Source organism: Perca fluviatilis, chromosome 2 (assembly GCF_010015445.1).
Source record: "Perca fluviatilis chromosome 2, GENO_Pfluv_1.0, whole genome shotgun sequence".
Taxonomy (NCBI): Eukaryota; Metazoa; Chordata; class Actinopteri; order Perciformes; family Percidae; genus Perca; species Perca fluviatilis.
Genome location: NC_053113.1, coordinates 15,897,145 through 15,909,176, shown reverse-complemented (window position 1 = coordinate 15,909,176; position 12,032 = coordinate 15,897,145). Strand labels below are relative to the sequence as shown.

The 12,032-nt window shown below is 39.5% G+C and overlaps 1 protein-coding gene across 1 annotated transcript in view; it reads left to right on the top strand.

The window, feature by feature from the left end:
- sorl1 (sortilin-related receptor, L(DLR class) A repeats containing) overlaps positions 1–4,288 on the top strand; it is a 103,177-nt gene extending 98,889 nt beyond the window's left edge. Inside the window, 1 exon segment of the mRNA XM_039784500.1 lies at positions 462–4,288. Within this exon segment, the coding sequence (XP_039640434.1) occupies positions 462–529 (68 nt within the window). The 3' untranslated portion in view covers positions 530–4,288.
- The last annotated feature ends 7,744 nt before the right edge of the window (positions 4,289–12,032 follow it).

Sequence of the window (12,032 nt, the reverse complement as noted above, 5' to 3'; positions counted from 1 at the left end):
TCCAATAAACTTGAAACTGTAATATTATGCAATTGAATTCAGTTGCTCTGAAAACTGTATTATATCCTCACTTCAACTCTCTATATAATTCTACATTCAGTTCTCACCATTCAAATTCAGTTCTTGCAATTCTATTTCAGTTCACTGAGACACACATCCGGTCGTTGAGGAAGATCAATTGAGAGCAGATTCTGCTTTGGTTTCCCCCAACCATGCTAGTTGTTAGCTGTTAGCTGCTTCACTATGTTCACAAGTTACGTAGTAGCTAACTTTGTTTATTAGAGTTTTTTTGTGCTAAAAAAAACATTGGCTAATATGGGGTTTGTCACTACACTAAGTGACCGCTTTTTACGATGAACATAGTCACTGTGATCCATTATTAATATAAAAAAAAATATTGACTCCTACAGGAAAGACATTTTCCTTAACATCCCTCTCTCTTCTTTTCCTTCCCTCTCAAGGTGATGATGATGAAGATGCTCCCATGATCAGTGGCTTCTCAGACGACGTTCCCATGGTCATCGCGTAGCAAGACGTCCCTCCATTACCTATTTCTCTCTTCCCTTCTCCCCTTTTCTTCTTTATTCCCCATCACTCCCCATCAGTGGCGAGGTACGATGGAGTGAAGGTGAAACAGGCGGAAACTTCGCCATCCCAAATACGTTGATGATAGCCACCCCGATTAGCAGGAAACATGAAGAAAATTGGAAAAGTGTAAAGAGAGAAAGAGATATTTTTCAAATATACAATGCACTTTTTTTGGATGCGCAATAACTTATTTTTTATAATATTAAATATATATATATATGGGGTCAAAAAAGGACTGTGAGAAAGAGGTGGACACTGAAGCAAACTGTGAAGGATTTGAGTTTGTCGAGCACGCCAGGGAAAGAGAGACCCTATTTGTAATGCAAACTCACTATCCATAGGAGTGGTTCATTGCTTAAAGCCAAAACAAGCATCCAGAGACTGGGGTATAGAATGCAAAAAGACACATAGGAAAAACATACAGATATATATAGACAAATGCTGTATACAATATGTACAAATGGAAAATATTGGAGCAGTGATGGTTACATATTTTGGTAAAAGTACAGTGTGTACAATAGCAGTATATGTAACATTGGTGCCCAGTGTGAGGCAGTTGGAAGAGCTAACTGTGGATCATGTTTCATCACTTACAGAATCTGAATCGTTTGTCTATTTGAATGATCAACAGTTTGGAAAACCGCTGATTATTGTAAATGCATTAACAAAATATATTGGATTAGATAGATACACCTTTATTTTCCACCACCAGCACACTGTTGTATGTCTGTACGGAGAGGCAACACATGAACCATGACACGAGAATATTCCTAGGGGGTGGGGGAGAAGAATCCCTCACAGCATTGTCGACATCATCAGACCTATTTGTAAATATTGGCTTTTATTATGTCCTTTCCTTGTAATGCTGCACCATATCATTCTGTAAAATGTGTTTTTTTTTTTTTATCGTTTCGGACCACATATTATCTTCCCCAGCATTTTGCCATAGCTGTAGTCGTAGAGGAAGTGGGTTCTCAGGGAACTGTGTCGGAGAGGACACCAGCGCAGCACCACCATCACCACCATGGCTTAGGCAGCACTGTCAATCTACTGTTGAATAGGTACAGAAAGCTTTGATGAAGAGGAGTTGTGGGTGGAATGACTGGCAGACACAGATTATTGTCAGTTGTGATGAAGAGTCAGGTTCAGGCTCACCATCTGGTTTCGAAAAACAATTAAAGGGTCGATTCAAACAAAAGAAAACATGTTTTAACTCACCTGTTAGTAGTATCTAGTAATGCAGATAGTTTTGTTTCAATCATTAACCTTTTTTTGCCCCCAGTTATGCAGCCATACATTTAGCACACATCAAACGCAGGGCACATGAGTACAACACTAAGACCAAAAAAGAAAAGAAAAACATAAATACACAGTAAAAAAAAAAAAAAAAAAACTCATTTAAAAGGATATAGAAAACGATAAGTTAAACCATTATGCAAATGACTGCCTTGGTTATTTTTTCTCCAAGTTTTTAGATATGTCTGAGATTTCAACAGCAACACGTCTTTCCAGAAACAGTTTGTTTGCTACTCAGTATCAATTTTCACCGGACGACTACTACTACTACTTTCTGATTAGAGACTAGCACCTCTAAAAACTGTTTACACTGTGGTTTATCCAGAGTAAGCACCTGGTCACAACAGAAAGTGGCAATTAATTAGCATATTATTGCGAAATAGGTGGGACTAGACGTTTGTTGACTACTTGTGGGGCTAGTTGGGAAGTTTCTGTGGCTGGGAAGCTAACCAGTGTTATGCTAGCTAGCTGGTCATGTGCTAGCACGAGCCAGCCACAGGAGCCAACCATCCAGGGCCATGAGTACATTTTAAAAGGTATGCCAGCTAGCTAGTAGCATGATAGTTAGCTTGGTCACTAACCAGGCTGAAAGTAAGCTCTGCATCTCTCTGTTCTCTCTCTCTCTTTTAAAAAAAATAAACTTTTATTAGCAAATTGTTTTAACAACAATACAAAAGTGCTTATCATTTAAATTACGTTTTATGTCATCAAAATGCAGTTATATAACAAATACTAAAACAAAATGTTTTTTTATTTTCTTGTCCAATCATTTTGTCTTAATTATCCACAGTGCACTTGTTATATCCGACAAACGGTCCAAAACGCAAAGATATTTTGTTTACAATCCTAAATGAATTATAAAAGCAAGTACTCTGAATGTCATTTTTAGCGAATCCACGGATTGCTGTGATTATATTCAAATTAATAGATTTTGGTCCAAAAATTAGCCTTTACGGATGTTTATGTGACTGGGCCCTAACAAGGACACTTTTTCTGAAAAAAAAAAAAAATTTTCTGTTGAATATTTAAATGTAATTGTTTTATGCTGTGAGCATCACAAAATACATTTTAACTCACATGTATTGTGTTGGTGTGAAGGCTGTGAGCCAGATCTCAAAACCTGGTCAGGCTAGACACTACTAGGGGAATGTGACAAAACATGCATTTGTTGTAATTTGGATGGTCCCTTTATAAGTACCAGTAAGTAGTACCAGTTGTATATAGAGAATCAAACTGTTGCACGTAAATGTATCAACACAAAAAACATTTTAAGGAATCATCTTTGTTCTGCTCCTGCCCCCCCCCTCACCTGACCCTATACTGTAGTCCATTAACTGATATTTGTGTTTTGCCTCTCGGCTTGAGCCATTTGAACTGATGGTGTTCTGCTTTCTATTGATCTTTTTCTTGTTTTGTTTGTAAAGATGTCTTCATGAATGTATTTTATACCTGTACTTTTAAAGGTACTGTCCCAGCTCATTATGCTACTATCACCGCCTGTGAAGTTAATGCACACACTCTGGTTTCACCCTTGCTACAGTGAATTTGTAACCCATTCATCACTGTGGACAACATACTTTGTGTTGTTACTCTGTAGAGTGGCTTCTGCAGACAAATCTTACAAATTTGTTACAACCCAAACCCAATTCACAAAACCCAGAGCAACAAACCATTTTTGTCAGGAAGAGCCTAGATATTTCCTGCATCATATTTTCTCATCATCTTATTGTTCCCAAGCTCATTAAACGGTGTCTGTTTCCTCAATACTTCAGCTTGATTTCACGCAGCTCTGCACTCTGTTTATGACTTTGTTTTGTTTTCTTGGCCTTAAAAAACAGATTTTCTGGCATTAATGATGTTTTTTGCTCTGTGGAGTTTCTGTTTTCTGATTTTCTGCCACATAATGCCTTATTAGAACACATTGGGTTTGTATGTGATATACTATTTGTATGATAGAACACAAGTGCACACACGCATGCATACACACAGTCAAACACACACACAAATGCACACGATTTGAGGCTAAGGAGGCTGAAGAGGAGGAGGTTACTGTTAGGGCATTTGGTTAATTTTTGTCAGATCACTGCTCCTTTCTGCGTCGGCTGCTGTAAGCCAGCCACTTAGTCTCTTCTTAGTCAGGTTTTACACATGTACAAAGTATGATTATTGGTTATTATGTGACTGTTTGCTCCCCACTTGTCTTAATGTTGACTCTTGTCAAATAGTTTGCTTAAAAAATGTTGTTTGCCACAGAGTTTGATCATGTTGGACTTGTTGGCCATGTTTGAAGATATTAATGTCTTGCTTGCTTATCTCGGAGGTTGCAAGAACAATGAGATGTTTGGAAAAAACAGTGAGGTGTTTTAAAACCACTTATACTGGAATAAACTTGCTGAAAATCAAACTCTGTCGTCCCTTTCTTTTATTCTGTATATATGTTGTTATTCTGTATTTGATGAAAGTGCAAGGAGCATGAACACTAACATACAGTGTACAGATGGCATGCCTGTGCCTCCCACTTGTTCAGCTAGGCATGAAGATTGAACTGTTTTATGAATGACCCTGGTATGGAGCCTGAAATGTGTCTCCAGAGTGATTATAGAGGTTTTAATTTAACTATAATCAAATATTATAAATAAATACAACTTAAAGGCATAATAACCAAATCAAGTAAATCCACAGACAGTATACAGTCCTTAAGTAAATCAAAGTAAAAAGAAAAAAATATAAAATTCTCAATTTCCATTTCTGTCTTTATAGGACCAGTGGGTGGGATTTATCGGGAACTATTGGAATGTAATATAATATTCATAATTATGTTTTCAATGTTGCAATCTGCAACCTCACTGCTAGATTTCACTAAATTCTACACACTGCTCCTTTAAAAAAAAAAGACATAGTAAGGCAGTAGTAACTAATTAATAATTGAATATTAAAATGGTATTATAAATATGTTTCACGAGTCACTTGTGACTTTTGTTACTCTTTTTATATCCCATCTTACAATTCACTGGTTTCATGCTTTAACATTTATATATACTTTCCCTTTTGTGTGGAAAACAAACTGACTTATTGTGTCACAGCTCAACTAATGTTACCAGCAGTCAGCGCCATCTTTGAGGGCCGATGCCAAAGCAGGGCCACTAACATCACCTGTGACCCGACCCACCCTGCTCACCACCTCTACAGGTGCCTACCATCTGGCAGGAGATTCTTATTTTTTGGGGAGGGAGGGGGCCGAGACGAGATGTGTCACCTTTGTCAGCCCTTCTGAGTTTGCAGGTATGATATACAAGCCTGAACTACTAAACAGTTTCTTCCCCCAAGCAGTAAAACTGTTCAATGGTTCCTAGTCTCATGTCACAAGTCATCAAAATGATTTATTTATTGATCCATTTATTACTTAGGCTGCTAACTTATCAGGAATGAGCAATACAATCTGTTAACTGTTATGTGCATTATCTACTGCTGGGACTTTGTCACTTCTTGGTCTTATTTAACTGACTTTTTAAAAATCAATTTTTTATTTTTATTTTTTTACATTTTTATTGTTTGTTGTGATTTTTGGTGTTTTTTTAATTCTCAGGGAGTACCAATTTAATTTCATTGTAATACTATCAGACAGTGGTGCAATGACAATAAAGCGTCTTATGTCTTATGTATTTTGTGTTGCAATATAACTTATTATTATTTATTATTATTATTATAAATTATTTTTTATTTACTTATTATTATTTGAAGTCCAACGCACAAAGCAGCTTGAGCTCGGATTGGCTGTTTTGTTTTGCGCGGGTGAAATGGCACCTCTGACAATGTCATTAACTATATACATTAGATAGGCTACACCTCCGTCTACATCGTTGTGACTTTCAAAAACTCTAATTAGTCCCCTTACCGACATTATATAAACTAAATAATGCATACAGATGAATACATCTAAAATACAAGAGATTAATAATTGATAATAAGATCCTTAGTTACAGCCTTACTGTTGTTTAAAAATCTATATCCAAATAAAATATAACCTGGCTCTGGAATTGACTTTATCACAATCCTGACAGTTTGAAATCTTACTGTGACTTGGTCAATTTTAGCCACTTATTTGACTTCTTCCCCCGACCAAAACTGACATTCTGAGAACCTACTACTCATTTATTTGTCATGACAAAGTTGAGTTAAACCTGTCAATAAATTTACCAATAATTTTAAAACAAAAAAGAATGCAGCAAATTATGACAGACAGATTACGCAACCTGAGGACAAAAAGCGGCCACAGGCACCTTCCTCATTAACCCTTTCACTGCTGAATCAGATTTTTTGAAAGCCCCTTTAGTGACAAATGCAATGTCCTAGTTGGAGATGATTGAACTTTCTGAGGATGACTGAAATCTGTGTTGAGAGAAGGAAACCGAAGATTTCTGAAAAACAGTGCCCACAGACAGATATCTCAATGTTTAACAGACTGCACTCAAGCCAATGTCTTTGTATGCAGCAACTTACGTCTGTGAATCAGCATTTTCTACACTGAAACACGTTAAGTCAAAACATGTGAAAGCGATTGTTCGAGTGGCCACAACCGAGTACAACCAGACCTAAAAAGGATTGTGGATAACAAAGACTGTCAGGTTTCCCACTGAATCAATCTAGGTCAGAAAAAAAAACTATGAAAACTGCATCGTTGCGTAATTAGATCTGGAAGTCACTGTTGCTGTTGTAGTGTGGACTTGTAAGTGTTGTGGGGCTCTTTGCTATCGTGTTTATTTTTTGGCCCTTCTCTCAGCTCCCTCAGGTGGGTTAAAGGGGTGATAGAATGATTATATAGGGTATTTTACACTGTTCCTTAAGGTCTCCTAATGGGGTATGTAACATTGGTTGGGCTGAAAATTGCCTGAATGCTATTTTATTAGGCCCTTAACTACCCTGTGAATATGGTTCTATTTGGAACAAGAGCTTTTCTTCCAAATATGGTATGAATATTTAGAATGATAGATTGGTTTGAGCAAACTACAAAGAAACACGTGGGAGACTCAACAGCAGGTCTCATATTTCAGACACTGCAAAGTTATACATTGTTTGTCGGGCTATTTCGTTATTAAATTCACTTCTGAGACTTTTTTAAGCGAGAAATCAACTATATAAAATTCAAATATGGACCGTTTTACGAAAATGTATGGTTAATTGCAAATTTGGTAAGACTGTGTGTTGGAGTTCAGCGGCCGGTGCTGCCTGTGCTGCTGCCTCGCCGCCCGGCCTGCCTTCCTTCACAGACCCCGGCTTGCTGTGAGGTAGATAGAGCTCTGTCACGACTGGAAGCCCACAGCACTCCATACCCGCGCAAAGTCACAGTTTTTTGGGCCAATGGACAACCAAACGCCGCTGCTCTGACAGAGCTCCAGGGCCTGCAACTCCCCTCTTACTGCTAGCTAAATGGGCCGTGTGTGACAGTGAGAGCGCGGTCAGCGAGCTTGTTACACCAGCAATCTCTTACCACAGTTCCAGTTAGTCTTGGCTGGCTGCCAGCTGCCGGCGTGACTAGAGTAGCTGTATTTACAGTTTGAATTTCGTCACGCCACTTATACAACATCTACCTAAATGTCTTATAAAGCTAACAACGGTGTGCGATTTCAAGTTAATGAATATTTGTGAAGATTAGGGGTTTCGTTAGCTGCGACTGTCCCTTCAATCCTAGCTATGTGCTAGCTACAAATAACGGATAGTTAGCCGCAGGCTCTATCAATGAGACTCACGGACAAGCGGCGTTTATTTCCCCAATCGTTTGTTTAAATAACTCAACACATTATAATTACACACATTAAAAGATTAACTGGAACCTGTGGTAAGAGAATGCTGGTGTAACAAGCTCGCTGACCGCGCTCTCACTCACATACACCGGGCATTTAGCTAGCAGGAAGAGAGGAGTTGCAGGCCCTGGAGCTCTGTCAGAGCAGCGGCATTTGGTAGTCCATTAGCCCAAGAGACGATGACTTTGCGCAGGTATGGAGTGCTGTGGGCTGCCAGCCGTAACGGAGCTCAATCAAGCTCACAGCAGGCCGGGGTCTGTGAAGGAAAGCAGGCCAGGCGGCGAGGCAGCAACCCAGGCAGCACCGGCCGCTGAACTCTGACACACAGTCGGACAAAATTTGCAATTAGCCATCCATTTTCGTAAAACGGCCCATATTTGAGCTTTACATAGTTGATTTCTCGCATAAAAAGATTTCAGAAGTGAATTTTGTAATGGAATAGCAAAGATCTGCGTGACCTAGCTAGATTCAGAAGACTACCTGATCTCAGGTCAGTTGTGTAGCCTATGTAAATGTTGGGGCGTGACCGTTCTCTTAATACACCCATGGGTGTGACAAAGGTACAGGTCTTGGGAGGTTAACGTCAACTTCCAGCTTTGTTGAGATTCGCCCGTTTTCAGCGGCAGTTTCAAAATATGAGATTTTTATAGCAAAGGGGTGTCAATGGGATTTTGAGCTTCTATGTATGTCTTATTTACCCACCGAACTGTCGTTATTCAACTATGACAGGGTAAAATCGGTTTTGCATTCTATCACCCCTTTAAAGATGCCATGATGAACTGGGTTAAACCAGAATGAGAAAAAGGATGGAAAAGGTTTCATTACACCGTGAAAACGCCTAAGAAACCTAAATTAACAGCATTTAAGTAAATATGTTTTTAAATTGTGCCAACAAATCAAGTCTCTTCCTTCAACAAAAGTAACATACTTCACATCTTAAAGGTCCAGTGTGTAACGTGTTTAGTTGTTCATTACGTAAGACCAAACATAAATCCAGGGGTGATCGTGCGTTTGCGGTGGCAGCTCCGAGACTCTGGAATGAACTGCCTTTGCACATCAGATTGACCGAGTCTCTTCCCGTTTTTAAATCTCGTCTTAAAACTCATTTATTTTCTTTGGCTTTTAACTCAGTTTGAGGGATGATTTTTGAGGTTGTTTTTCTTTTTTGAATTTTTTGTATTATTATTTTATTGTTCTATTGTGCCACTACTATATGTTATTGCTTATTTTAGATTGTGTTCAGCACTTTGGTCACCCATGTTGTTTTTAAAGTGCTTTATAAATAAAGGTGGATTGGATTGGATTGTATTATCTAAATCTCTGTTGCCCATTCACAAACTTGTCCTTTTTCATGAATATTTACTACCACCATCAATTCCAAGTATTCCTATCGGCTTGAAATTTGCATTTGCATGAACTGGGGTATACGCTCCATATTCATGCGCCATCTTGAAATACGTTAGCCGGTAAAGGACTTACTGCTCCGCCTTTCGCGGTTTCGCTGTCACATGATAAACTCACAGGTGCTGCTGATGCTGCTAATGGGTATTGTAGCTTCCCAGCCCGAGCAAGTTTGAAGAAGGAAACATGGAGGACCACACGTATTCAAAATCCAAATTTCAGGAACAGGAGTCTTCTTCTTCGCCCAGCATATATATAGCCTCTAATTCTCCCACGGAGATGGGACCCAACTGGAGAACGTACCTTGGACTTGAGGTCAGGAAGAGCAAGGACCGGTAACTGATGACCTGGCTTTGTGTTGGACCTTTAGACAGCCATGAGCTGTAGGCGGAGCAGAATGTACATAATGTGTTGACTTGAGGATTTCACAGGGACTTGAGGTCAGGAACGGGAAGTCCCCTGTCCCTTGCCGTTCTTGACTGAAAGTCCCTGTGCCATCTTTCAGTGTGGTCCCCTCTCTGTGGGAGAATTAGAGGCTATTTATGCTGCCTTACTCCCTTTTTTTCTTCCTCATCCACCTTAATCATGATTAGTGAGTCCTTCCTGTCCAGTGCAAAATTCATTGACCAACTTATCACCTGGCTGTGGGTTGGACCTTTTGGAAAGCCAGACAAGAGGCCGGCAACGTGACAGCTGAGCTGAAATTTATTCAGGATCTGCATGAGCTGTAAGACTTATTGCAAAGAACAAACTTGGGAACCATGACATCTGCTCAACACTGGACATCATGGGTGAAAATAGGTGAAAAAAAGGAAGGAACAAAGGGAGGAAGCCTGTAGCCCACTGGAGGATGGGCTTGGACTTGAGGTCAGGAACAGGAAGGACCGATAACTGACGATGACTTTGTGTTGGCCCTTCGTAGAGCCATGCAGTAGGCTGGAAACATGACTGCTGAGATGGAGGCCAAGCAGAATGGACACAGTGTGTCGGGATGATACGGTACCATACTGCATTGTAAAGGAATGGATGAATTCTATTCAGGATCTGCATAAGGTAAACAACTTCAAGATTAAAGAACAAACTTTGGAACTGTGACATCTGCTTAACACTATCAGTTTGCTGATGCTTGTGAGGATAACTCGCAAAGCAATGGACTGGAAGGATGCACACATCACAGATTCAGGTGGAAAAAGGAAGGAACAAAAGGAGAAAGGCACCATATATGGCCTTGAATTCTCCCATGGAGATTTATCCTCAATGGAGGACGGCCCTGGGACTTGAGTTCAGGAATGGCGTTATGAGCGACAAAGACCGGTAACTGATGACCTGGGTTAGGGTTAGCCTAGTCTTTATCCTTGACGTTCCACTTCCGGGATTGCTCCGGTGCCACAGGAAAATCCGCCGGATGCATGTATTTTTGCATGGGTAAATTGAGACAATCTGTCCAATCTGAGTTTTCTCTCACACAACTTTTTTTGCAGCGGCTCCGTCCGGCGCTTGGCACCACCCAAGACGATTGTGATTGGTTTAATGTGATTGGGCCTTTTATCATAGACTGTCCCACATGAGGAAGCTGAAGATTTTCTCAGACAACTTGTGCTAAGAGCACTAAAATGTCTATCATTTAATATAATTTAATCTCTTTTGATTTGATTTGATTACATCGCCAAAATGCATACGTCGAGGCGATGTGCTTACTGCGAAGTAGGCCAAAAATAGCCAGAACATGCCTACATTATAGTTAGGCTACGTCGTTTACAAAAATAATATTTTTTGTAAACAAATTAGTTTTTAGTGGGCACAACTTAGTATATTCTGGCCACAAATTAGCATACACATAGTGGCCACAATTTATTTTCTTCTTTTTTTTAGTAGTATCAATATTTTCACTTTATCGATGATATTGGATCGTTGAGGATTGAAGCGATGTATTGATCCAGATCGATCTATCGTTACACCCCTAGTCAGTTCCTGGCTCTCGAAAGTAAGTTTCCAGGTCAGGCTCTGTTTTAGAACAAAGACTTGTCTGTATTCATGCCATCATTGAAGATACTCTCTTACAGTATTAGACGCCTTTCCAAAACATTTACATTTGACGGGCTTATCACTTGGGATAGATGAATTTCTTAGTCGGACCTCTGGTTGGCTGAGTGTGTACTGTTGAACTGTCGACCAAGACGACCTGAGTCCTTTACAGACCGAGTAGCACATTTCTTGTTATATATATGTGTACATATATAGCCTTTCTCATTTTAACTTAGGACATCTCTAAAGATGAGCTGTTCCCCCTGGGCTGAACTGAGGATAACCTTTTGTTTTCAAAGGAGGAAGAAGACTTTTGAGCCTCAAGGTCTTCAGACTGGACTTTTGAAAGGCAGGTGATATGAAGCAACAGCAATGGCAATTTGTTGGGCATTTTCACCTTAGCAATGCTTCACATTTTATATAATATATTATGCATAATGTGATTTTTATGAAAATGTTTAATCTGTAAAGTAACTGGAAACTACAGCTGTGGAGTAAAACGTAAAATAGTAGCCACTAAAATGTAGTGAAATAAAATGTATAAAGCAGCATGAAATGGAAATATTCAGGCTGAGTATCCCTTTAATATAGACGTTAATTGGGGATGCTGGCTTAAGTTTAAAAGTTATGTATGTTAGGTTTAATTAGAATCATCAACTTTCATTTGAATATATCAGAGAGAGCGTTTTGGCAGGTGTCCTGCGGAATATCATTTTGTTATGAATAGCTGTGGGCAGCACGTTATCAGCCCGGCAGTGTGCAGACTGAGTGCTGTCTGATGATGAGTGGAAGTTTGGACGAGGAGGTCATTCGCTGTAGATAAACAATCCTATCCTGTCCTGGTCAGGAAGTAAATGTCACTAAGGCACCCACACAGAGCACAGTATTGGATGAAATGAACTGACCTAAAAAAAGGTTCAC